Source organism: Equus asinus, chromosome 15 (assembly GCF_041296235.1).
Source record: "Equus asinus isolate D_3611 breed Donkey chromosome 15, EquAss-T2T_v2, whole genome shotgun sequence".
Lineage (NCBI taxonomy): Eukaryota > Metazoa > Chordata > Mammalia > Perissodactyla > Equidae > Equus > Equus asinus.
The window spans coordinates 22,030,001-22,054,902 of record NC_091804.1 but is presented as its reverse complement, the minus strand read 5'-3'; the positions used below and the strand labels follow the sequence as shown (position 1 = coordinate 22,054,902).

The window sequence follows — 24,902 nt, the reverse complement described above, 5'->3', positions numbered from 1 at the left end:
GATCTGGGTGACTCTCAGACAAAGGTGATCCCTCTCCCGCATTTTACAGACTGGGAAACAGGTCTAGAGAGGGGCAGCTCCACACAGAGAGGTGGCTGGATCCAGTCCTTGGCGGGCCTTGGGGTGGGGATTCTGTCTGTGATGTAGGTGCTCAGAGGGCACATTCTCCAGCACTCTCCCCCACTTGCTGTGCTCCAGCCACTCTGGCCTCCTGGGAGCTCCTTGTGACCACCTCAGGGCCTTTGCACATGCTGCCCCATCTATGGGCCTACTCCTCCCACACCTCTCCACCTGGCTGCCTCTTTCTCACCTTGTTCATCCTCCATTTAAGTATCACCCCCTCAGAGAGGCTGTCCCTGATCCCCCTAAGGTGGACTCTCTCCAATCTCTTATCTCTACCTCCTGTTTATTTTCTTCATTTACAATATATTGTTAGTTTTTCAAATTTTGAAAAAAATGCGGTTTTGGCCAATCTCTCCCTCTAGCCAGTTAAGCTCTATGAGTACAGCACTGTGGATGTCTGTCTTAGTCACTGCTCCATCCCCATCACCCAGCCAGGCCCTGGTCCAGGCAGGTCCTCAATACACACTTGCTATGTGAATGAATGAATGCATGCATAAATGAATAAACGCATAAATGAATGAACCAGGCCTGGATGTCCACCCTCATACTGAACTCACATCACTTCCCCGTGAACTAGATTCCAGCTCCCCGTTATGCGGATGTGGAAAGAGGCTCAGAGAGGTCTCACAGGGCAGGGCAGGAATGTGTTGGACGCTAAACGCTGTGTGCCCCACACACGAGAACCTCAGCTACGCAAGCCCATGTTAATGTAACACAAGAAAGTAACGCCCTTATGCTGGATGTGGCCTGGACCAGACTCCATTCCCTGACGGGCTGCTCCATCAAAGGATGCTGATGCTGGTGTTGCCAAGGCAACGCTCTTAGCTTTCTGAAGCATCTTTAAATGGGAGAGGTGAAGGCTCACACAGACTCCGAGGGGGAAGAAAATCTGGAGAAAGGGGCTAAATGCTCCAGCCAAAGAGACAAACCCCCCTGATGCTGGCTGCTCCCCCACCCCTTGCCAGGGCCTGCCTTCTACCTCGCCCATGGATGTCATCCCTGGAGTGTGCACAGGGAGCTCTCTCCCCTGGTGGAAATCGTTTTCGCTGGGAACATGCAGAGATCTTGGGAACAATGTGTTCTGCCCATCTGGCTCCATCAAGACCTTCCAGGTGCCAATGAGAAAGACAGACTGGTCTTTCTCCAGAGAAAGAGAGCTTTCCAGAATGTTCTTCAGCCCTTGATATGGGTGGAGAGGACACCAGCCCAGCATTTCTGTGGTTGGTGCCAAGATGCCTCCAGAGAGCTCTGGATGAGGGAGGCAGCTCATAGATGTAGACGCACTGGAGGGGGTGATTGGCTGTGCTGTCTTGGAGGAAACCCTTTCCCTCTCTGAGCTCTAATTTCTTCATCTCTAGAATGGGGAGAACACTGGTCTGACGTAGAGAGGTGACAAGGATTCTGTAGGAACCTGCAGATGCAGATACCTCAGAAGCCAGTTCTTATGAGCAGCGGCCCCCAGGAGACCCTGCCAAGGCCAGGGTCCAGGCCACATGAGCTATGTCCCCACAGGGCCTTGTCCACTGGGGGGCCTCCAGCTGGTCTTGTCTGCAGCCTCTGTGAGTCAGTGTCACTGTCAGTGGGCTTTTAGAGGTGTGCAGTTGCTCCGTACTTACTGCACAGCTGGGAAACGGAGGCTCCGAGAGAGCCAGGGGCTCTGCCCCAGGGGCAGAGCCAGGACTGTGAACGAGGAACCAAGGTCTGACGTCTCTGGGCAGGACACAGCTGTGCCCCTAATAGTCAGGGGTAACCTGGGGACAAGCCAGAGCCTGGGGCCAGGGAGGGTGTGAGCGGGGGCAGAGAGGGAGAGAAGAGAGATGGGAGTCAGAGAGACGGAAGGAGAAAGGGACCACGGTTCTTGCCTGGCCAGCATCACTGCTTCCTGAAACAGCACCTCAGTTTCCCCACTGCTAGTCGACATGACTTGGGTGGGACTGACCCCAACCCCTGGTTCCAGGCACGATCACGTGACCCAGATCGGGTCAATGAGAATCACAGTGGTAAGTGCAGGGATGGGCACAGGACCGTCCTGGCTGGAGAGAACCAGGGCTTTGCTAGAGCCACTGGGACAGAGGACCTCTCCATCTTAGGGATGCTCAGCTGGGAGGACATGAGCCTGGGGCTGGTGGGGCCGTCTTGTCAGGAGAGAACATGACTGAAAACGAAGTCAGCATAGCAGATGGCGGGGCCGGGGGTGGAGAGGGACATCATTTGAGCCCCTGGATCTAACCATGCCTGAATCTGGCCCTAGACCTCCCACTATGTGAGGCAATCCACTCCTTAGGATAGTTTCTATTCCTTGCACTGGAGAGTCCTGGCATAGATGGAAAATAAGAAGGAAGGAGGACTATTTAAGAACAGGTGTCTGGGGGTGACCCAAATCAGCTTCTTAGCCTTTTTTAGGAAACTGGAGTGCCATCAGGGATTCGGGCCTTCACCGCATGCAGAGGAGTCTGTCCCTGGGGCTCACGGCTTTGCCCTCACCTCCTCTCCAGCACACAGCCAGCCTATAAACCCTGCTGGGCAAAAGTAAGTGCTGGGGATGTAAAAATAAATGCTTACCCACCTGGGCCCAGGAGAAGGGGTGGCATACACCCCACTCACCTCTCTGGGAACTAACATTTATTAGGCACCTGCTTCACGCCAGGCCCTGTTAGGAAGCTGACATACGGGTCTCATTTCCTCCTTGCCACAGCCCAGCGAGGAGAGAGTATCATTATCTCCACTTCACAGACGGGACAACTGAGGCCCTGAGAGGCTGAGCCACCGGCCTCGAGTCCAAGAGCTGGAGCAGGTCTGTCCAGCTGCAAGGCTCCACGTGCCACACTGCACACAGCAGGCGCTACCTAAAGGCCCGTGGCAAACGCTGTGTAAGGCAGGGTGAGCCTTCTGGGCCGCAACCCACCCCTATGTACTTTCCCCTCCTGCCTGAGATGCCACCATTAGCAACCGCATCCTTCAGTTCTCCTGACGGAAGTCAGCCTTAGTCCGTGCCGGGTTTACTGGGGGCACTGGCTGGGCTGGGACTTGGGGGCAGAGCCAGGTGGGACGAAGGTGCCCTATTCCCACCACCCCAGCCTCACCCGGGAGAAAACCTGCTGAAGACACAGGTGCATCCTAGCGGCAGGGCAGGTCGGTCCTGGCAGGGCCCAGGTGTTGGCTGAAGATGACAGGACCGTGGTGGCCTCATCAGGACAGAGGAGGGTGACACAGTGAAGCGGGGTGGATGGCGGTGGCCCTCTCTGACCTCGTCCTCTGAGAGCAGCTCAGGAGGAGCCCCAGCTCAGGCAGAGGCCCAGTCTCTCCCACACTCCTCCCTCCAGTGGACCCCCAGCTGCAGCATCCCTGCTGGACAGGGCAGGAGGAGGGGCTGGGGGTTCCGGCTGGGAGGCAGGAAGGATCCAGACCACGAGTGGTGCTCTGCACAAGGCAGAGGGGACAGTCCCCAGCAGTGCCTGAACTCGAGCGAGGGTGAGCTGGGGTTACAGGGAGTGCCAGGGGGCAGCCCCAGGCCCAGAAGGAGCCTAGAAGGACCCCGGTCCACAGCGCAGACAGGGAGCTTAGTCCCGGACCCTTCTTCAGGGGCGGCGTGCGTCTGCTCTAACCCAAAGCTCCCTTCCAGTGGTTTTCAGAGGCTGTGAGACCGTAACTGTGGTCCTTGTAGCCAGAGAGGGTGAGTACAGATAGGGGTGAGGAATGGGGCCCTGGGGCTCCTCCTCATGATGCGCAGGGACCAGCTTTTTCCAGGGGCACCCACAGCCCCAAGAGATGCTCTGGGATAAACAGGACCCATTTTTCAAACAAGCACATTTGGAGAAGGCTGCCCACTCTAACTCTTTCACGGGCAGTCACAAGGCACATGGCCACATTAAAGGCTCTGACAAGTTCTGCAGATAAAAATGCCGGTTCACACTGATCTAACCTGGTGTTTCCCTCTCTCACTTGACCCTAAGTGCTTTTAGAGCGGAGCCGGAGTTATTGTCTCTGGAACACGTTCTAGGACATGCTAGGGCTAAAGGAACCCCCTTAGAGCTCCTGCAGCCCCTGAGAGACCAGGTCTGAGCTCCAGATGCCAGGGCCTCAGAGGGGTGGACAGCGTGGAGTGGAAATAATGATTCCACTATGCGGTGGACACAGCCTTTTCAGCCTTGAACAGAGGTTCAAGGACATCTCAAGGCTGAGAAAGCCTGGAACAGGAGATGGCCTTCCCACCGGCCCCAGGGACGGAATCTGGGCCTCGATCTGGGCCGTTTCCTGCCTGTATATACCTTCGCATCTGAAATCCCACCGTCAGTCAGGTATACCTTTGAGGAGCCAAGTTAAGCCTGTTCTCAGCTCATTCAGGGTACTGTGACCTCAGGAGCAGGCGGCCCCTGCCGGAGACAGGAGGGAAGAGGAAAGAAGGACGCTGCAGAGGCAGGATCCCCCAAAGGCCACCGTTTCATAACTTGAGGGGAACTGGGAGGCGGCGGACTCTTCTGGACTCGGGGGGCGACGAGGGCTGGCTGGGGAGACCCAGGAGGTCCAGGACAAGGCCCCAGCACTGTGGTCTGCGTTTGGGTCCAGCTCGTCCAGGGGATCCCGAGCCACGGCTCCTCCTGCAGTCCAGCCTCCAGGCGCGGCTGCTGGTTAGATGGCCGCGGGACGCAGCATCATGCGCGTGGCGCGCAGCGAGTAGCTGGGGCCCTGGAAGTAGTGCCAGCGGATGCCATTGAGCTTGCGCGCGTGGTGGCGGGCTGGGTAGTAGACGCCGTTGAGGTTGGAGAGGCCGCAGGCGTCAAACCACCACCCTGTGGAGGGGGAAGAAGAGGCTTTGGGGACGCGGGGCCCCAGTGGGGTGAGGGCAGTCCCCTCCCCCAGAGAAAAACCAGGGCTGTTGCCTCCTCCAGGAAGCCAGCTCCTGGAGCCGGGCCGGGTGGGACTGGGCGAGGGGCGAGGAGACTCCCAGACCCTCTGCTCGGCGGGGCCTTGGAGAGCGGCTCTCTGATGGTCCCCGTGCTGCTGCTGCTGTCTGCCTGTGTGTGTGTCTCTCTGTCTCTGTCTCCCTCTTTTTGATCTCTGTTGCCCTGCCTTTCTGTCTCCTGCATACTGTGTCAGTCTGTCTTTCCCTGGTCTGCATTTCTCTCTCCATCTCTCCCTATATAGCTCTCTGTCTCCACTGCTCTATGTCTCTGGCTCACTCTTGGTGGCTCTCTCGTCTCCGTCTGTCCCTGTCTCTGTGTCTCAGGAGGTCTTTCCTTCTATCTCTGTGCCCCCCACTCTGTCGCTCTCACTCATCCCCATCTCCCACCCTCTGACCTCTGTCCCCCACAAAGAGCGCTGCCTGAGCCAGAGTTGGTGGGGAGCCTCCCCTCTGCCCCTGCCTGGTCTCCCCATGCTGGGCCTGCTTGGCCTGGGGGGTGCGGAGAATTCTCAGGTCTGGGGTTGGGACTGATGGAGCATCGTGCCTCCTGGGCCCCACACTCAGTGTTCCTCCAGCCTGGTCTCAGGCGAGAACTGGTGGTGCCCCTTTTAGGAGGAGGTGAGACCATGGAGGGGACCTCAAGGACCCGGTGGGGGAAGGTATGGAAGGGGCACAGCCAGGCTGGCCTGTGGGTGGGGGAGGCCCCGACCTGCACCCACCTACTGACAGTACCGGGCCACACAAGGACCTCGGCGGTCCTCGGGGAGGTAAGGGAGTGTCCAGCCAGGTGAGCCTGTGGGTGGGTGGGGCTTCACCCCACCTTGCACGCACCTCCAGATAGCATCTGGGCGCACTTGCAGAGACAGTTGTCATTGTCGGCGTCGCGGGTGCTGAAGTTGGTGCCTTGCAGGACCAGGCTGCTCTGGCGCCCTGCTGAGCCGCTGTATCCACTCAGAGAAAGCCTGGAGGCCACCCAGAGGTGGTGACAGGAGAGGGGCCCAGAGTCAGGCTGGGGCTGGTGGAGGAAAGGCCTCCCCAGGAGGCTGTGTCCCAGGCTGGGGCTCCCCTCTGGTGGTGCTGGGAGGGGGCCCCCAGCCTGGGGTGCTTAGGCTGTCTCTCCTCCTGGATTGCCCTCTGTGCCTGCCGCCTCCCAGGAACGGAGGACCCACTGAGTGCCAGGCCTCTCTTCTCGCTGAACTTGAGTCACAGACAGGAGTGAGAAGGTCGTGATAATACTAACGCCAAGGACATTGGCTAACATTTTTTTAAACACCTACTGTGTGCCAGGCATTGTTCAAAGCACTTCACATGGGGGTTAACTCATTCTCATTTAATCCTCACAACACCCTCTTATTCCCATTTTACAGATGAGGAAACAGAGATCCCAAGGGCCACAAGAGCCTGCCCAAGTCTCAGAGCAAATGCAGGGGAGAGCTGATCCCAGCCCTGTGTGGCCTGACTTGGGAGCTGTTGCATTTTCCTCCCCAGCTGACTGTTCTGCACCCCCAGCCCCGGCACACATACTCACATCCACCCACCTCCTCCAGGAAGCCCTCCCTGACCACACCAGCCCTCATGGATGTGCTCCGGGGTGCCCCCAGCCCTGTGACTTCTACATCTGCTGCCATCTGGGGAGGGTTTATATTTCTCTGCCAGTCTGTGAGGACTTGGCGGGCATGTCCAAGCCTGTGGGGTGACTATGACCACGAACTCTTGGGGTGGGACACCTGGATTCAAATCCCAGCTCTGCCACTTGCCAGCTGCACGGCCTTGGGTAGATGGCTTCGCCTCTCAGCTTCAGTGCCTTCATCTGTTAAAATGGTGAGGATAGTAATACTGACAGTGACGACCTCGTTGGGCTGCTGTGATGGGCTGACCTCAGTGTGCCATGAGTCAGCACCGGGCAGGCCCGTGGTAAAGGCTCAGTGCATTTAGTGCTGGTTGTTATTCATCCTCCCTATGTCCCAGCCCCAGGCTTCCGCTGAGCCTGGCTGGGGAGTGTCGGGTGCCTGTGGCAGGGGAGGGCAGCCCTGGCAGCTGAGGCGGGGAGCCGGTTTAGGAGCAATTAAGAAGGTCCTACGGGTGGAGGCAAGTGGACAGCAGATGCAGCCGGGGCAGCTCAGGGAGGCTCCGGTTCCCCAGGGCAGGGCCTGGGAGACGCCCCTAGTGGGATCCAGAAGGTGGGGCCTGTGCATGTGGCCTGGCTCAGTCCCTGTGCCTCACACCCATGGGCTCTGCCTGTCTGTGGTGAGGCAGGGGCCTGGCCCAGGGCCCAGAGGGCTGTGGCCAGCTGTGGAGCCCTAACTGTGCCCTTAAACATGCCACTGGGCTCGCATGACTGGTGTTGCAAACCCCCCTGCCAAGAGGCCTGCCGGGCCAGGGGCTCCCTGGGGTGGGGACAGGCAGCTGACCCTCCTGCTCATATGGCCCTGACTTCTTCCTGTGGCCACTGAGGGTCCCTGGAGGTCTCAGTGATGTGAGTTCAAGGCCAGGCTCAGGGCCCAGGCTGAGGTTTGGGGTCACACTCAGTCTGGGGCTGCGTGGAACCAGGGCTGGACAGAGCTCATCAGTCTCACGAGGTCACTCCAGCAGCGCTGGCCCCTCTGCTGTCCCCAGGCCCTCAGCGCAGGCTCTGCCTCTCTTCCCCTCCCCTCTGGGAACCAGAAAGGGGATCTGAAACCTCTGAGGGACCCTCAAGTCACAGACCAGGAAACTCCATTGATCACTGTTCAGATGCACTTCGAACATGCTCACAGCTCAGGCCCAGGGACCCAAACACACACACAAGTCTCTGGGGGTCCCCAAGTTAGACACACCAGGTGTGCTTTCCACACGTCCACGGGGCTGTGCATGGGGCTGTGTGTCTGTAGTTTGGAGCATCTGAACATGGTTCTGCATGCCTGTATGTGCCTGTGTGTGTTTGTTTTGAGTTTGTGCAGGTCTGAGTGTGTGCTCTGGAATCTGCTCCGTGCCTGGGATTGTGTTTGTTGATTGTCAAGAGCTTCTGCGAGGCACGTCTGCACACGTGTCTGGGTGTGTGTGTGGCTAGGCACTGGTGTGAGTCTGCGTGCTCTGTAGGCCCTGTGTGCACCCCTGGGGTGTGGGGAGCCCTCCATACCTGCACTTGTGCCTGTGTGTGCATCTCTGTGTGCGTCTCGCACTTGGAATCGGGTTGGGGGGTGCAGGCGCCTCTGGGAGGCACGCGCCCAGTGTCCCTATGTGCCTGTGCCTTGTCTGTGAACCCCACCCCTCGCCGTGGGCCGCTTCCTCTGCATGCTTATGCATGCACCCCTGCCGGGCCCCAGAAGGCCCCATTATTGGGTCTGACAAACAAGGGTGCCCCTCCCATCCCTGTGCCCTTGCCCCAGCTGCTGACTGCCCATGTGTCGCTGCCTCTGGGCTTCCCCATGGGGGTCCTCCCCCCTCACCAGCTGCTGACTCTGCAGTGGGGGCACAGGGGCCAGCGTCTGTTCTCTCACTCTCCCCTTGGCCCTTCTCTGGCAGTTTCCAGGCCCCCCTGTACTTTCCAGGCTCTCCCCCTTCAGTCTCCCAAGCTTTTCCTGATTGAGCAGATACTCTTCTTCATGATCCCAGCAGCCCTTGAAAGAGTCTCGCTCAGTTTGGGGTATCTGCGGCCAGCTGGAGGTCAGCTCTCTTTCTGCCTTTTTTCAGAACATCCCCACTGCCTGGGATGCCCTTCCTATCCTCTCTTTGTCTGGAGAATGCCCACCCTCTATAGGCATCACCTCCTCCAGGCAGGAAGCCCTCCCTGATTGCACAAGCATCTCTGTGCCCCTGTGCTTTCCCCTTGGGCAGCTCCTGTCTCCCCGGGAGTATGGGATTGCCTGTGGGCCCGTCGCCCTGAGACACACAGGACACACTGGACTGTGAACAACTTGGAGGGGTGGGGCCCAGGTCTGGCTCTTCCTTAAATGACCAGTGCTAGCCCGTGGCTGGTACAAGGCAAGTATTTGATATACTGTTATTATTTGGGGCTCTGCAGAGGGTCAAGTAGATGTGGGCTCTTCAAGGCCTGGGCATCGCAGACTGGAACCAGGGTAGGGAGCGCTCCATGGCTCAGATAAAAAGCCAGAGGCGGCGCATCAGATTCACATACGAGATCGTGGCAAGGAGCACCAAATTTAACATACATGTATGTGTTTTTCTAGATAGACATAAATAACAGAGATATACACAGAGGCGGAAATACTATATTTCTGTCTGTGAATATATTATTAGTATATCTCCAACATTTCCTTAACAGTTACCATATGCTGGTGTCTTTCCACAGATTATCTCAACTATGAAATAGATACTGTACTTTACAGATGAGGAAACTAAGGCACAGAAAGGTTAAGTGACTTGTCTGTGGTCAGGGGGCCAGTGAGGGATCCAGTCAGGATTCGTACCCGGGCAGCCTGGCTCCAGGGCTGTGTTCTTGAGTGCAATGAGATACTTCTCTGGATAGTTCTTCCCCGAGAAAAACGGCAGATCCTGGACTTAGAGCCACAGAAGCTGCTGCCCAAGAACCGGGTCAGGTGGATGAGGCTGAACTGCTACATGTGTGGGAAAGATGTACAAGGCTCCCCCAGCTTCCTGCTCTGCACGGACCACGTACCGGGCACCGGGGATGGGAAGTGAAGCGAACTCACACAAGCAGGCCAGCCAAGTGGGTGAAGCGCTGCTCAGAGACAGCAATTACAACAGTATTTGCGAAGCATTTACTAAGGGCCATTTACTAAGTGCCCTGTGTGCAGTGTGCCAGTCAAGCCTCTGAAACTTTGAATAAGGGAGGGACATGCAGGGCACCCATCCTTACAGATGTGAAGGTGGAGGGACTTGCTCAGGTCACTCAGGGGGACAGGGATGGAGTCAGGACTTAGGCCTTGGCTTTGGTGGTCAGTGGCTTAAGTAGAGGTCAGCAGGGTGTCGTGGCTACTCACTGGTCAGCTTGAGGAGTGGGGGGCATCCAGCTCAGCCCAGACCCTGGAGATGTTTCATTCAACTCTGAACCTTGCAGTTTAAGGAGGAATATTATCAGATTGAGGTGAGTCCCATAAAGAGGGATGTCAGAACCACCTAGCTGGAGGCACCAGGGGCATTGCCCAGAAGAGAGTGGGGTGGAGACCCACCACGGAAAAGCCCCCAGAAGTGGACTTAGGCATAAAGCACAGGGGGATAGACAGTCATCAGAGATTCCTCAGGAGGACGTGACCTCCCCATCAGTGGAGGCATTCCAGCATGGCTGGATGATGACTGATTCTAGCATCATATGAAGAACAAGACGACATGCGAGGTCCTGTGAGTGTGAGCCTGTGAATTCAATTCTGTCCTGGTTCAAAGATAGCCAGGATCCAGGCTTATCTTCAAGATCCTCGAGTTTCTCAGAGAGGCAACATCATGTAGTGGAAACACTGTGAGTTCTGGCAGCAGGAGACCCGAGCTCTCTGCCTCAGTTTCCACATCACTAGAGCAGGTACAGCAATGCTCACCTTGGAGTGTTGTGGGGAGGATTAAATGGAGAAATGTGCCTGGGACACAGTAGGCGTTTGATAAATGCTCATTCCTTTTCCTAAACAGAGCCAAGAGCGAGGCTGAGGGGGTGGGGGAGACCTTGATGATTTACAGTATATTTGTGTTTAAGCCCATCCTGCAGTTAGGAAGCAGAGGCACAGAGAAGCCAGAACCTTGACTTGCCCAGGTCCACAAAGCGAGCTGGAGCAGAGCCAGAAGGAGCCCAGGTCCCCCGATTCCCAGCCCAGGCTCTTTCCACTTCACCTCACAGCAGAGGACAGGCTGGGAAAGTCACCTCCCCCCTTGTGGGCTTCTGTAAAATGACTGACTTGGGGTAGCTGACCTTGGAATGCCCCTTCCTGCTCCTGGGATGGCCGCATCATTGACATTCTCTCCACCCCACCCAGTGGCTGGGATGTGTTGAGTGCTAACCAGCCGCCTCCAGATCCAGTGACGTGCGCCCAAATGGGGGACAGATGGTAGAAACAGGAGACGCCCAGGGACTGACCCTTGGTGCAGACTCTGTAGCCACTAGCCTGGGGACCTCAGCCCACCCGCCAGCCTTGGCCCCGAGCCCACCTGTACAGCTGCCCCTCACTGCCCAGCTGGAAGTGGTCATACTGGGCGTAGGCCTCGTTGCCTTCCCAGTCTTGCAGCTCCACACGCAGAGAGTAGGCTGCCCTGCTGGTGAGCTGGTGCACCACTTCATTTCCCAGCCAGTGCTCCCCAGCCGGATCACCGAAGCCCTGTGAGGAAGGAAGGATGAGGGTGGGCTGCATCTCGAGGAGGAAGACTACACCCCTGGCTGAGGAGCTGGGCTGGGCCAGGCTCCACGGCCACTTAGCCAAAACCACTCTGCCTAATGATCAAGTTCATAAAGTACAGTGTGGGGAGGCCTAGGGGTGGGAGCTCCCCACCTCCTAGAGCAAAAAGACTACAACTTTTTTTAGATGTAAAATCCTGTTAAAAATAATTGAAATCACATTTCTATGAAGTTCAAGAACAGGCAACACTCATCTGTGGTGACAGAAGTCAGAACGGTGACTACCTTTGGGGGAGTACTGACTTGGAGGGGGCAGAAGGAGAACTTCTGGGAATGCTGGAAGTGCGTGTTGTATATCGAGCTTTGAATGGTGGTCACATGGGTAAGTACATAAATAAAAATTCACTGAGTCTTACGTTTAAGTTTTGTGCACTTCACGGCATGTATGTTAAACCTCAATAAAAACTGAAGATTTTAATCAGCTGCATAAACTGTAGAGCAAACTTCGTTCAGTGACATGACAGGCACTGCAAAATTTCAGCAACATAGAAATGGGAAGCTAGGAGCATTGGTTATCACCAGTGTCCCACGGAGACAAGAAACCAATGCCCGCGGCCAGAACAATAGTTCAGCACCAAGGACAGGGGCACACGTAAGCCCCACTGCCCACTTTAGTCGTGCTATTTGCCTGATTAGCCTAATGGTTAATATCCAGGATTCTTTTGCATATTTCTGCCTCTGAGCACTCTATTTCTTTCTGCCACTTTAATGATGGTTTAAAACCCAATTGGTTTAAGAACATTCATAGCTTAACTTGGTATTTATTTTTAAGTATTTATCAAATGAACAGCAAGCAAACACAATAATATTGTTGTATTTCTGTGTATCTTTCTCTACTGCTTTTGCTTTTGAAGACTTTAAGAGCTTTAAGTCAGCTTGCCAAAAATTCTTTATTCAAAATTTAATTAAGAAAATTGGAAGACCATCGGGCACTATTTCTCATCTTGTAAAATGCATGGGCTCTTTAAACCAGCAATTCTGTGTTAATCTGTCTTGCAGGTGTGGTCACATATATGTGCAAAGACAAGGACATTCATGTAGGCAATGCAGCCAGGAGTGGGTGGGGGAGATTACATTTTTTTTTTGGTGAGGAAGATTGGCCCTGAGCTAACATCTGTTGCCAATCTTACTCTTTTTTGCTTGAGGAAGACTGTCACTGAGCTAACATCTGTGCCAATCTTTCTCTATTTTCTATGTGGGACAACACCACAGCATGGCGTGACAAGTAGTATGTAGGTCTGCACCCAGAATCCAAACCCTCGAACCCCAGGCTGCTGAAGTGAAACACACAAACTCAACCACTACACCACCGGGCCAGCCCTGAGATTACTTTTTTCTGTTTCTGTTTTTTTTTACAAAAAGTAAAGAATACTTTTTGTATTCTTTAAAAATTTTTAGCAATGTACATGCATCATCTTTCCAAAAATTAAGACAAAAATGAAGCTAAATTTTCATTCTTAGGCTATATATCAGAACTTGCAAAAAGAAGATTCCATTTCCGATGATGGGGTCCCTAACAGTGAATGTGCACTGGGCAAGTCTATTTGAAGGTGGTTGGTTTTAGGTGGGCTGATTTTGTCTGGGAAGGGTTGAGGGCAAACCAGTCCCCTGCCTACCACCCCCCTCTGGCCCCAGGCTTTGGGGTTGCAAAGCCCCTCCCCAAGGCAGCGTTACCTGTTTGTAATCCTTCCAGTTCCGCTGGAAATTCACGCTGCCATTCTCGCGGCGCTGGATGAGGGTCCACCCGCCTCCATTGGCCTCCATGTCACAGAACACCTGGAGAGAATTGGGCGAGGGGAGTTGGAAGCCCTTGGAGGTCAGGTCTGGGCTTGCCCAAGTGTAGATTTGACTGACAGAACCTCACAGAGCAATGGGTGAACCTGGTGGCCAGGGGCCTCAGAAAGATCCAAGTTCAAATTCCCCACCCACTGTCATCACTTTTCTAAAGTGGCGGGCAAGCGATGCCCTCTCAGAGTCTTCCTTTCCTCATTTGCCAAAGGAGGATCTTAATACGTTAATCTCGTTGTGCCTCAGTTTCTCATCTGCAAACTGGAGTTGCTGTGAGCATTAAATGAGATGAGTCATCTAGAGAACAGAGGCTGGCACATTCTAGGAACTAAATAAATGGAGGCTTTTCATTTGCTCTTATTGCAAGGCTGCCGTGGGGGTTAAATGCCGAGAGGTGTAAAGCACCTGGCACACAGTGTAGATTCAGGAGACGCTCTTACATTCAGTGGACAAATGTTTTCTGAGCACCTACTATGTGCCAGTCTCCATTCAAAGTACTGAGGATGCCAACATGGATAAGACAAAAAGAGGTCTGTCTCTCAAAGAGCTTCCACGCATCACAATCATATCTTTCAGTCTCAGCTTTGCCACATACTGTTTCTCCAGCCAGTTCAGTACATGCTCAATGGCCAACGAGGACAAACTTGGTGGCTGGCCACGGACTAGATGAATCTTGGATAAATCAACCCTTGGGGCTGGCTTGGCCTGGAGGAGGCTATGATACAGAAGGCAGACTATAGATTATGAGAAGCTATCGGGGCAGCTACAAGGAAAACTCCCAAGAAGGAGTCACTGGGCAACCAGTCTCCCCAGAGGAGGTGGCACAGGAACAGGGACCTGGATGATGATATGTCTGCCAGGTAGAGATGAGTGGGAATGGCATTTCCAAAGGAGGCAGTAGCAGGAGTAGAGGCTCTGAGATGGTAAAGATGCTCAGGGAGAGAAGACAGTGCTATCTGTGTGGGAGTTACAGAGGGGACAGGAAAGGAAACGGAGGCCCAGAGAGGAGAAGAGACTTGTGCAAGGCAAGTGAGTCAGAGGTAAAGCTGAGCTCTGAGCCCAGCTTTCTTGCCTCCCAGGGCAGCTCCTCCCTCTCCATCAGTGTTCCCAAATTCCAGCCGTTCGCACTTTCCCGAATTCCAACATAGCTGAATTACTTAATATCAAATAGAATATTTACAAAAAAAAATGGTGTCCTTTTCTTTTTTTTACTTAAATACTCAGATTAAATATATTTTAAAAGGAAATCTTATCCGTATCATAAAGGGAAAACTAGTAACACTTGCCTTTATCCAGATAATTGTAAAAATGAATACAATGAAAACAAAATGCTACAAAATTCCAGCTAGAAATTGAGGGCCTGATCTCTATTTTTTAAAAGGGAGTTTAGCAGGCGTGTGCAAAGTGTTAAAGAAACTCTGGAAACAAATGGAGCCATTCTCCTCGATATATTCAGAAGGGGGGAAAGGGAACCATGAAGTGGGAAGACTGGCTACCTGTTCCCCATACTCTTCCATTTCTGGGCCTGGCCCCCAACCCGCCCTCCTGACACCCCCACTTTCCCTCGGCTTCCCTCCCCATCAGAAAACTGCACCTCAAAGCTCGGAGCAGCCTTAGGAGCCGCTCAGTGGAGACAGTGGGCCCCCAGCAGGCCCGTCTCTAATTTCCCGTGTGGGGCAGAGCCCTCACGCCCGCCTTCAACTGGACTATAAGTAAACTAGAAATAAACTTCTTTGTGTTAAGCCCCTGGAATTTCAGGGTTTCTTTGTTACAGCGGCTAGCACTACGTGAACCAACATAGAACTATTTCCTGCTATTCCAACCAAAAGCATCTGTGGAGAAGATGCAGAAGGATGCACTTCCAGCTCTGGGAACTTCTGCTTTAACCCCATGGTCTGACCGAGTGGGGGCTCCAGAAGGGCCACCCCACCTTCTCTGGTATCTCAGATGTTGGACAAGGCCTGCGCTGATGGGGGGCCTGTGTGGGAGGCCCATGGCTCAGCCCCCAGGGAGCCCCCTAACCTTCCTGGGCTCCGTCACATTGGCCACGTGGATGGTGTAGACGCCACTGGCATTGGCCCCGAAGCGCTGGATCTCTGCACAGTCCTGGAACACCTGCTCGGCTGCCCTCAGGGAGGCTGCAGTGGGACAAAGCACAAGCAACTGGAGGTGAGCTAAGGAGAGAGGCAAGGGGCCAGGTGGGCACTCCTGCTTGCTGTGTGCCAGGTGCTGGGGACAGGGAGGTGAATCAGACCTGGGAAGGCTTCCTAGAGGAGGTGATGGTGAGCTAAGACCTGGATAAGGAGGAGTCACCCAGGCAGAGAGAATGGCATATGCAAAGTCTCCAAGGTGGGAACAGTCCTGGTGTGTGCCCGGAAGAGTGCGGTGAGGGGAACTGACTGAGGCCAGGGAGGGGGAATGGCTCACAGCATGAGGCTGGAGCTGAGGCCAGAGAGCTCCAGCTGTCTGATGAACCTGGGAGGAGTAGGGAGAGGCTGGAACACAGAGGGTAAGCGAGGAAGGAGGCCGGGATCTCAGCAGGGGCCAGGTCAGCCTTGAATGCCAGGCTGAGGAGCCCGGACTGTGCGGAGGAAGAGCATACTGGTCAGAGTGTGGAACAGAGACTGGAGGGGATGAGACTCCAGGCAGAGAGGCCAGAGATGAGGCTGCTAGAGTCTTCTGTGGGAGGGCAATGGGCCAGAACTCCAGTGAGGTACTTCCTCTTTTCATAGACCAGGAAACTGAGGCCCAAGGGAGTAACTCGCTCATGGGTGCCCAGCTTGGGTAGAGCCTGCCCCCTCTCCAGGTCTTACGGGCATTTTGTCTTTGGGGCTCCCTTGGGTGGGAGGCTCAGATCCCCTCCACCTGGATATCCTGGCAGTCTTGGAGGTGGGCCCGCTCATTACACCCTCCCTAGGAGCAGGCCATTGGGCTTAAAGGCCCATGGCTCTCCCTGCTGGAGAACATTAATTTAATAACCGCATCCTACTGGGGCCCTGGGAGCCTCCAGGCCTGGCCTGAAGAATGGGCCTGTTGATGGATAAACTACAGGGGTCTCACATCCCCTCTCTGGCTGCTTTAGTAGGATCCAAATAGAGGTTTGGGCTATGATTCCAACAGAATCCAATCTCTGGGTAGGTGGGTATCCAAGGAGAGGGCTAAAGTTCCAGATGGATAGGTATCTTCACCAATGAGGAGCCAGAAGGCTACCAAGGGGCGGGACTTCCTATTTTGGCCTCACTCTTGAATCCGAAGGGAGTCCTGGAGCTGGGGCACCTGCTCCAAGGAGGCTGGCCTTCCCACATCTCAAATGCAGTGATTACATCCCAGAATCCATCCCAGCCTGTGCACAAACGTTCCCCCGCAGGGTGTCTACCGCCTCACCTGTCAGCCCCTGGTCTGTGGGGAACTGGAGCCCAGTCGAGCCAGGGGAAGGTGCTGGTCTACAGGGAGCAGGGTCAGGCCCAACTTTAACCTGCCAGGTGAGGGTGGAGCTGGGAGTTGCCCTCAGATTCCAGCTACCCTTCCAAGGCTCTGTCCACTCCTTTTTGCCTTAGTCAACAACATAGCGATAACAACAACAATAACAGTAAAGGTGAAATACCCACCCTGCACTGTAGTGTTTCTTAGCCAGGAACTGTCAGGGGCAGTTTGGGGCCAGGAAAAATATTTTCAGGGAGCATAAGAGTAAGGACGGATGGGTCCTGATATGCATTATAGTTTGGCCCCAGCCTGGGCCCCCTCTGGACCTCTGGGCTGGTAATTTGTACCAGCTCTGCCCCCTTTTGGCCTCAGGCACTGCGCTCAGCTCCTTCACGTGCATGAGCTCATCTGATCCTCTGTGCAAGAACTCTGTGAGACGGGTTCTGCTATTATTCCCATTTTGTAGGTGAGGAAAATTGAGGCTCTGAGACATTAAATGACTATGCAAAGTCCCAGAATTAGTAAGTGAAGGGGCCGGAGCGTGAACTCTGGTCCATCTGACTGCAAAGCCAGTGTCCTTCCTACCACACACCTCCTTGGGTCTCCAGCACTGAGCCTCCGTAAGGCTGGCAACCGGACCACCTTAATGGATTCTGCTCCTGATACTATGCACGGGTTAGGTCTTCTCTCCCTGTGTCCCTGTCCTTCTAACCTTCTGAACCTAAGTTCTCCATCCTTTGCCAGCCTCCACCTGCCTGGGACAAAGCTATGCAGAGACAGGTGCAGGCTTCCTGCTGGGCTTCACAGACGCCTGGGTCCTGCGCTTGTCTCCATCCAGTCCTCTGATCTATGCTTGGTGACTAATCCTCTTTCAGTTCCTCCATCTAGACTAGGGGAGAAACAACACCCGAGTGCCTTTCCCTGGTGACGGTGGGGCAGGAGGACAGGGTGTTCTGGCAAAGGGAGCCCAAGGCGAGGTGCCTGGCACAACCTCCCACCCAGACTGGTGAGCAGACGTTTGCCCACAGCTGGGACTGGGTGAGCAGTGAGCCTGTGGGGCGAGGCATCGGGCCCGGGCCCCACACCGTGGGCTGAGCAATAAGAACCCCACGTGTGGGGCTGATTTAGGCAGCCTCACCACCAGGGCTCTGCACGAGCTGCTGATGGGTCTGGGTCACTCACGCCTCACGGTTTGGGAGGTATCCAGCTCTCCTACCTCAGGCCTCAAACCTCCACCCAGCAGGGCCTGCCCAGCTTAGGTGGAGGAGCCGTGGCGCCATCCTGTGTCCCCAGATCACTGCCAGCCACATGGCCTGGGAGCCATCGCTGTTGCTTGAGCCCTTGTGCCTTCCAGCTCCTCCCACGGCCATCTGGCAGCAGTAGGAACGCTTTCCTCCGTCTTTCTCACCAAGCCGCTCTCCACTCCCGGGTTCCAATCGAGCGTCCCAAGACTCAGTCCCACCCTGTTCGACACCCTCCTGCGGCTCTCCACTGCCCGCAGGTTAAAGCCCCTCTCCTCAGTTCAGCTTTTTAGGCCTTCCATGGTCAGCAAACTTCAGGAACACTGTCAGCAGAGCAGCTGGCACATAGTAGGCACTCAGCAAATATGCATTTCCTCCTCCTTCCCTCAGAGACCCACCGCCAGGGGATGGGGCCCTTCTGCAAGAGACCATGGGGGCCATGACTGTGCTGTTCACGACCGTATTCCCAGCACCTGCTCTGGGGCTTGCACACAGTGGGTGCTCAGTAAGTGTTTGTTGACTGAGTGATTGAGGCTGGATCCCGGAATGCCTTGGCCACCCCAAGTGGGTCCCATTAGAAGGAGCCAGTGGGGGCCGGGGTGTGGGCTGGCGTCATTCTCCCTTCTGGAAGGAAGCCAGGGCCAGGGACGCCTCTTCACTTCTGTTCGGCCCTCTCAGGCTTAAGGGGCAGGGGCCTTAGGGTGGGAGAAGTCCTCAGGAAGCATCAAGTCCAACCTCCCCATTCTAAAGGTAGGGAAACTGAGGCCTGGGAAGGGTGGGGTAAGCCCAAGCAAGTGAGGATGAATGGTGGATCCTGGAACCCAAACCCGTCAGTCTGGGCTAGTGGTGTCCTTGTTATCATCATTACCTCCATTAAACAGATGGGGAAACTGAGGCCAAGAGAGGGACAGGGGCATGCCCAAGGTCATACATGGAGTCAGCCAGTAGAGCCCAGATTGGCTCCTCTTAGGACTGTTGTCGTCACCATTGTTATTATTGTTTGTTGTTATTTCGATTTCACACTCGGTGGGAGAGGGGTGGGGATTTTCCCGCGGTGGCTTCCAGGCCCCTGAGTGACCCGGGACGGGAAGCAGGGTCTCCCTCTGCTGTCCTGCCCTCCTCCCGCACCCGGCGCACCCGCTGGCTCACCCGGGCCCTGGGCCACGACGCGCACCAGGCGCTGCACCGACTCCAGCAGCTGGCGTTGCTGGCGCTGCAGGAGACTGGAGTTGCTGCTGGCGGCGCGCAGGCTGCGCTCGAGGCCGGCGAGGGCGCCGCTCTGGCGGCCCAGCAGGCGCCGCAGCCGCTCCTTCTCGCCGCGGAGGCTGGCCAGCTCCGCCTGCTGCTGCGTCTCCAGGGCCTGCACCCGCGTCTCCAGGGCGCTGCGGGCGGGGGCGCAGAGGTAAGCCCGCCGTCCCCCCACCAGGCAGTCACACGCGCGCGCTTCCCGTGCGTCCCGAGGTGACTTCGCGGTACAGACCGGCCCTGAGGCTCAGAGAGGTAGAGCGTCCTGCCCGGGTTACACAGCCTGGAGGTCCGAGCCCACCCACGGCACAGAGTGAGACTGGTAGGAAAGAGAGACGCGGCCCTGGAGTAAGACGGATTTGGGTCCGGTAGAGGAAAAAGGCGGAGGTGGGAGGGACACGCCAGCAATGAGGTAGCCATTGCTAAATCCCAAATACGCTTGCCCTTTGCCCTAGCAGTCCACTCTCAGGAGATGACCTCCAGGGAGCTGGGCTAGAAGGCCCGTTGTGGGATTGTTTGTAACAGGGAAAAACGAAACAGCCTAAATGGCCAACAGCCAGGACTGGCTGAGTGTGCTCTGTTCTGGCGTCCCTGGAAATGCTCTGGAACCGCGAAGAGGAGAGAGGCAGAGGGCGTTTGCCCAGAATCGGAAAGATGCCCAGGACGTGGAGTGAACGCCTGGCACTCAACTGCTTCTAGTCGAACCCCACCTGTGGGATGATAAAAAAGAGACAAAGAAGAAAGATTTTCATGTAAACGTAGAGGGATACGGGTGAACTTCTGGGAAAAGGTTTGGAAAGACATGGAAGGACACAGTGGTGCCTGTGCTTGCAGAGAAAGCGAAAGAAAATCTACTAAATTGGCTGCTTCCACAGAGCAGGGTGGAGCGATGGTGAAGGAGAGAGAGGAGGAGGGGGAGGGGGCCGGCTTTCCCTTTCGTTTTATACGGGTCTCTATTGTCTGATGATATAATAGGTAGGAGGCATTTTTGTAATAAGTTTAAAAAAAAAAGAAGAGTTTTAAAAGAGAAAGAAGCTTTTGACGCAGCTCTTCCACTTTTGGCATTTTACCCCACAGATTTGCTCACATGTGAGTGCAATGAACTGTGGGAAGGGTATTCATCGCCTCACTGGTTGGAGTGGCCACAGACTGGAAGCATCCTTAATGCCCTTTCACTGGGGACTGGGGAGATAAAGGCCGGGACAGCCGTACAGAGGAGCTTGCTGCAGGTGGAGCAGAGAATGAGCAAGTGTGTCAGGCAGATATAGAACCATTTCCAGGACAACTGAAAAAAAAAACAAAACACAAGGTGCAGAAGACTGGTATGCTACATTTGGGTTTAGAAAGGCCAAAAAAAGGGACAATCCATATATATGTATTTACATATTCATAAGAAACCCCGGACTATCAGCTTATAAATGGCAGTTCCACAAGGACAGGGATTTCTGTCATTCCTTCACTTCTGTAACCCCAGCGTCTATAATAGTGCCTGACACATGGTAAGAGCTCAAAACATAATCGTGGATTGCATGCACGGAAGGACACACAAGAACTAGGAACAGGGTCACCTGTGCTGGGGGGGGGGTGGCGGAGGGACAGGGGAGGAGGGAGACGTTTTCCTACGCGTGAGGTTATGCTGACTATTCTCCAGACTAAGAAAACGAGTCCAGCCAGGGCAGCAGGAACTTTCCTTGGACCCCACATTGTGCCACAGGAAGAGAGAGAATGTGGGCACACTCGGGTTCTAGAATTTTGGCTGTCTCCATGGGCCAAAAGCTTACTGGTGACACCTTCCATCTTCACTGATTTCTAGGCACTTGGTGCCAGTTCAGAGTGATGGGAAGTGTTCCAGCCCTTGCCCGCCCTCACCTTGGGGTGAGGGAATCAGAATAAGAAGGTGGACACGCCATTATTAACTGCACCCAGATCCGAGGGGGCTGGGCGAGCCTTACGGCCTTATCCTGACCCGACACGTGAACAGCAATCGCACCTCGCCCTGTGCATAGGCCCGTGGCTGCTTCCGTTGTGGGTTTGGCCTTTTCCAGCACCCTGATCTTGGCAGATTTTTCTCTACTCAGCTGGAAACCGAGATGAAATCAGCCTCAGATGTCTGTTTGTCTGCCTTATCTGTACCCCATGACTCTTTTTCCCTTTGTAATTTCAAGGGTGTTCCCCTTGTGCATATTTGCTTATAGAGGCAGAGAGTCTGCTGGTGCAGACCAGAAACTGATAACTGTGGTTGCTTCTGGGAAGACGAATTGTCGGATGAGGTCAGATTTGCTGATTTACAAATAAGGGCAGCAAATTAAAATTTACAGGGTGAATTGTATGGTATGTAAATTATAGCTTGATAAAGCTGTTAAAACTTATAAAATAAATAAATAAAGGAAGAAAGAAAAGAAAGAGAAGGACAGAAAGAAAGAATGGAGAAAGAATCAGGGTGTCCTGAGCCCCAGGAAAATGCCTGTCCCTTGTCACCGCCCCGTGGAGGGTAGCCAGGCCCTGTGCCTGCCCAGCCCCCAGGCCCAGCCTCAGCCCAGGCCCAGTGGCCGCTTCACTCCCAGCTTCAGTCTGTCTCCTACCCTGGCTTCAGTCCCTACCCCAGCTCCGAGCCAGTCGCAGCTCCTGCTCCAGCCCTGGCCCCCGCAGATCCTCGCTCGCTCGCTCCAGCCCTAGCTTGGCCTGTAGCTCTGGCCCCAGGCCCTGTCCCGGGCACTAGCCCAAGTCCAGCTTCCAACCTTGGCCTGGCCGCAGCCCAGCCCTGACTCTGGTGCTCACTCTGGGTCCCAAACCCACTGAGGTCCCAGCCCAGCTCCCATCCCAGCCCAGTGCCAGAGTAGCAGTGCCCACCTGTTTTGGCCCTGCAGCCGGTGGAGCTCGTGGCCCTGCAGCAGCAGCTGCTTCTCCAGCTTGTTAGTGGACAGTGAGGTCTCCAGCAGCTGAATCTCCATTCGTGATGTCTGGTTCAGGACCTGCCCGGAGAACAGGAGTGGGTGGGGGGTATGTAAGCCTTGCAGGAGTCCTGCCCGGTGGCTGCCCACCTGCCTGTGGGCCCTGCCGTTTCAGAAACTTGCTGACCTACTTCCACCCTCCCAGTAGGTAGTGCCTGCGGTCCTTCATTCATTCACTCACTTACAGGCCCTAACTGAGTTTGTAATCTGCTTTCTAAATTTGCCTTTTCCCATCATTGCACGGTGGTGGTTCCATTCTTCTTTCTGCTCAGACCCCAGGAGGAGTCATCCTTGACCCCACATCCAATCCATCAGCAAGTCCCATCAGCTCTGCCTTCCAGATGGGGACCTAACCACTGCCCTCCCCCTATATGGCCCCCCCTCTGGTCCTGGCCTCCAACATCTCCCACCCTGTGTCCTGTGCCAGCCTCCTCACAGGGGGCCCTGTTCCTGCCCTTGTCCCCTACAGGGCAGAAGATAGCCTTCTAAAAGAAGCCTGAAGCAGCCTCTTAAAATGTGGCCTCTCTGCTCAAAATCTTCCTGTGGCTCCCACCTCCCCCAGTGGACAAGCCCCAGTCCTTGCCATGGCCTCCAAGGCCCTGTGAAGCCATCTGCCCCATCGCCTCTCTGACCTCCTACCCACCACTCTCCCCCCGGTCACTCCAGCCACACTGGCCTCCTTGATGTTCCTGGAGCTTGCCAGCACCATCCCGCCCCTGGGCCTTTGCACATGCTGTTCTTCCTGTCTGGAAGGTTCTCCCAGTAAGCCTGGCTCCAATCCTACTTCTCAGTGGTGCCTTCCCAGCCTTGCTGTCTAAACTCACATCTCATCCCACCCACCACTCCCAGCACACACTCCCCATAGCTCTTGTCCACGCTATTTTCTCCTGAGCACTATCACCATCTCACATCTATAAGTTATTCATCCTGTTCGTTTTCCTGGTGCTCGTTAGGAAGGAAGCTCCGTAGGGGAGGGAGGCATGTCTGTTTTGTTTACTGCCGTAAACTGGACCTGGGCACCTCCAACCGTGCCGGGCACATAGCAGGGGTTCAACAAACTGTGCCCATTTGTTGGTCATCTTTTCATCCATTCACTCCCTCACTGTCCTGTTTATACGCCTGTTCTCGCCCTCCCTCCCTCTACTCCCACTGCCGCCTCTCTCAGCGCTGTGGCGCCCTGGGGTCTAATGACTTGTTTATTACCATCTTACCCTGCAGCTCTGTGGGCCCCCGAAGGAGGGGTGCTGCTACCCCCTCATCCCCGTGCCCAGCACAGACCTGTGCGCTGGAGCCACACAGGCAAAAGATCCAAACCAGGGTTCCCCTCCAGGGCTTGGGGGATGGCAGGGGACAGTCCTGCGACAGGGTCATCAGGGAGGGGCCCCAGGGGACTGGAGGTCCAAAGGAGGCCCTGACCTCACCCAGGGACAAAGGTCAAGGTGAGACAACCCAGGCTGTGAGCCAGCCTGGCCGGCCGCAGGCCACCCCAGTGCCGCCCGCTCACTGTCCGGTACCTGAGCCTCCACGCTGGTCAGCTTGCGGGTCTGGGCGGTGGTCTGGTTGAGGAGGCTGGTGCCCAGCTCCAGCATGGTGGCCGTCTGGTTCTGGACCATGTGCCGCTGGGCCTGCGCCAGCTCCGACCTCAAGCTCATCTGGATGTACCTTTCTAGCTGTGGGGAGACAGTGGGCTGGGGTCACGGGTAGGGGCTGGGGGAAGGCTCCTGTCCCTTCTGTGTGTCCCCATGGAAGGACACAGAGCAACCAGGGGAGGCTTCCCTGCCAGGCCAGGCCACCGTGACCTCTCTCCTGGACTCTTCTAGTAGCTTTCTCCCTGGCCTTTCTGCCTCCGTGCTTGTCTGTTACAAGTCCACCCTCCACTCGGCAGCCAGAGGGATCCTGTTAAACCTAACTCAAATCCCGTTCCTCCTGAGCTCAGAACCCTCCCCAGGTTCCTATCTTACTCAGAGGAAAAGCCGAGGTCTCCCTATGACTGCAGCTTCCTCCATGACCTGGCCTCCTGCTACCACGCCGATTTCCTCTTCTAGTCCTCTCTCCCTCATTCCACTCCAGATGCACTGGCCTCTATGACATCCCTCCAACATAGCAAACATGCACCTACCTCAGGGCCTTTGCACATCCTGTGCCCTCTGCCCGGAAGCCCCATCTGCATCGCTCACCCCCTCATATCATTTCAGGTTGCTTCCTACCACTTATCACTCCTCGACTTTATATTACATATTTATCTGTCTGTTGCCTGGTTCACCCTCTGGAATGTCAATTCCACAAAGCCAAGGGCTTGGTCTTGCTCACCACTTCATCTCCATGCTTAGGAAAATGCTTAGCACACAGGGGTGCTCAGTAGACATGTGTTCAATGATTTGATGGAAAAGGAGGATCCACAAGGGTCAGAGCAGAGCCCCCAGTGTCATGCCGGTTACCCAGCTTCCCAGGGAGCCCAGCCATCAGGGAATGGGAACACATCTTTCCCCATACAAGAATTTTCAGATCCATCAGCCAAGCTGAACTTTCTATTTTCTGGCTCTCTTCATCTGCCAAATGGGGCTGACCCAGCCAGGCACCAAGGGTCCTCCAGCTCGGATGTTCTGGGATCCCATAAGCTAACACTCATTTCTTTGACAGGGTTTCTTTCTTTCCCAGGAGCGGGAGAAGCTGGTCTGGCACGAGACCAGGATCTAGCTGCAAAGGTGAACAGCGCGTTCTCAGCGCTCAGTGCCCACGGGCAGAGTGGGCGCCTTCCTCCACTCCCTCCCCATTCTGCAGGCAGGCTGGCCCCTCACCAGCATCCCCACCCCGCAGCCTGGCTCCTTCCCTCACCCTCTTGCTCAGTCTTCCAGGAGGTCTGACAGGGCAGCTCCCAGGGTCCCTGGGAA

General features: G+C 55.3%; 1 protein-coding gene across 2 annotated transcripts in view; it reads right to left on the bottom strand.

Moving 5' to 3' along the window:
* Positions 1-395: 395 nt before the first annotated feature.
* The window catches only part of ANGPT4 (angiopoietin 4), a 48,081-nt gene continuing 23,574 nt past the window's right edge, over positions 396-24,902 (bottom strand). The window contains exons 2-9 of one of the 2 annotated variants that reach the window (XM_014845009.3): positions 23,526-23,681; positions 21,911-22,032; positions 18,965-19,197; positions 15,174-15,289; positions 13,038-13,139; positions 11,120-11,286; positions 5,858-5,988; positions 396-4,913 (exon numbers count right to left, since the gene is read on the bottom strand). In XM_014845009.3, the coding sequence (XP_014700495.2) occupies positions 4,753-4,913; positions 5,858-5,988; positions 11,120-11,286; positions 13,038-13,139; positions 15,174-15,289; positions 18,965-19,197; positions 21,911-22,032; positions 23,526-23,681 (1,188 nt within the window). In that variant the 3' untranslated portion in view covers positions 396-4,752. Of the gene's footprint in view, positions 4,914-5,857; positions 5,989-9,234; positions 10,040-11,119; positions 11,287-13,037; positions 13,140-15,173; positions 15,290-18,964; positions 19,198-21,910; positions 22,033-23,525; positions 23,682-24,902 lie in introns of those variants that run through there. The other variant, XM_044748226.2, reaches the window with a different exon arrangement.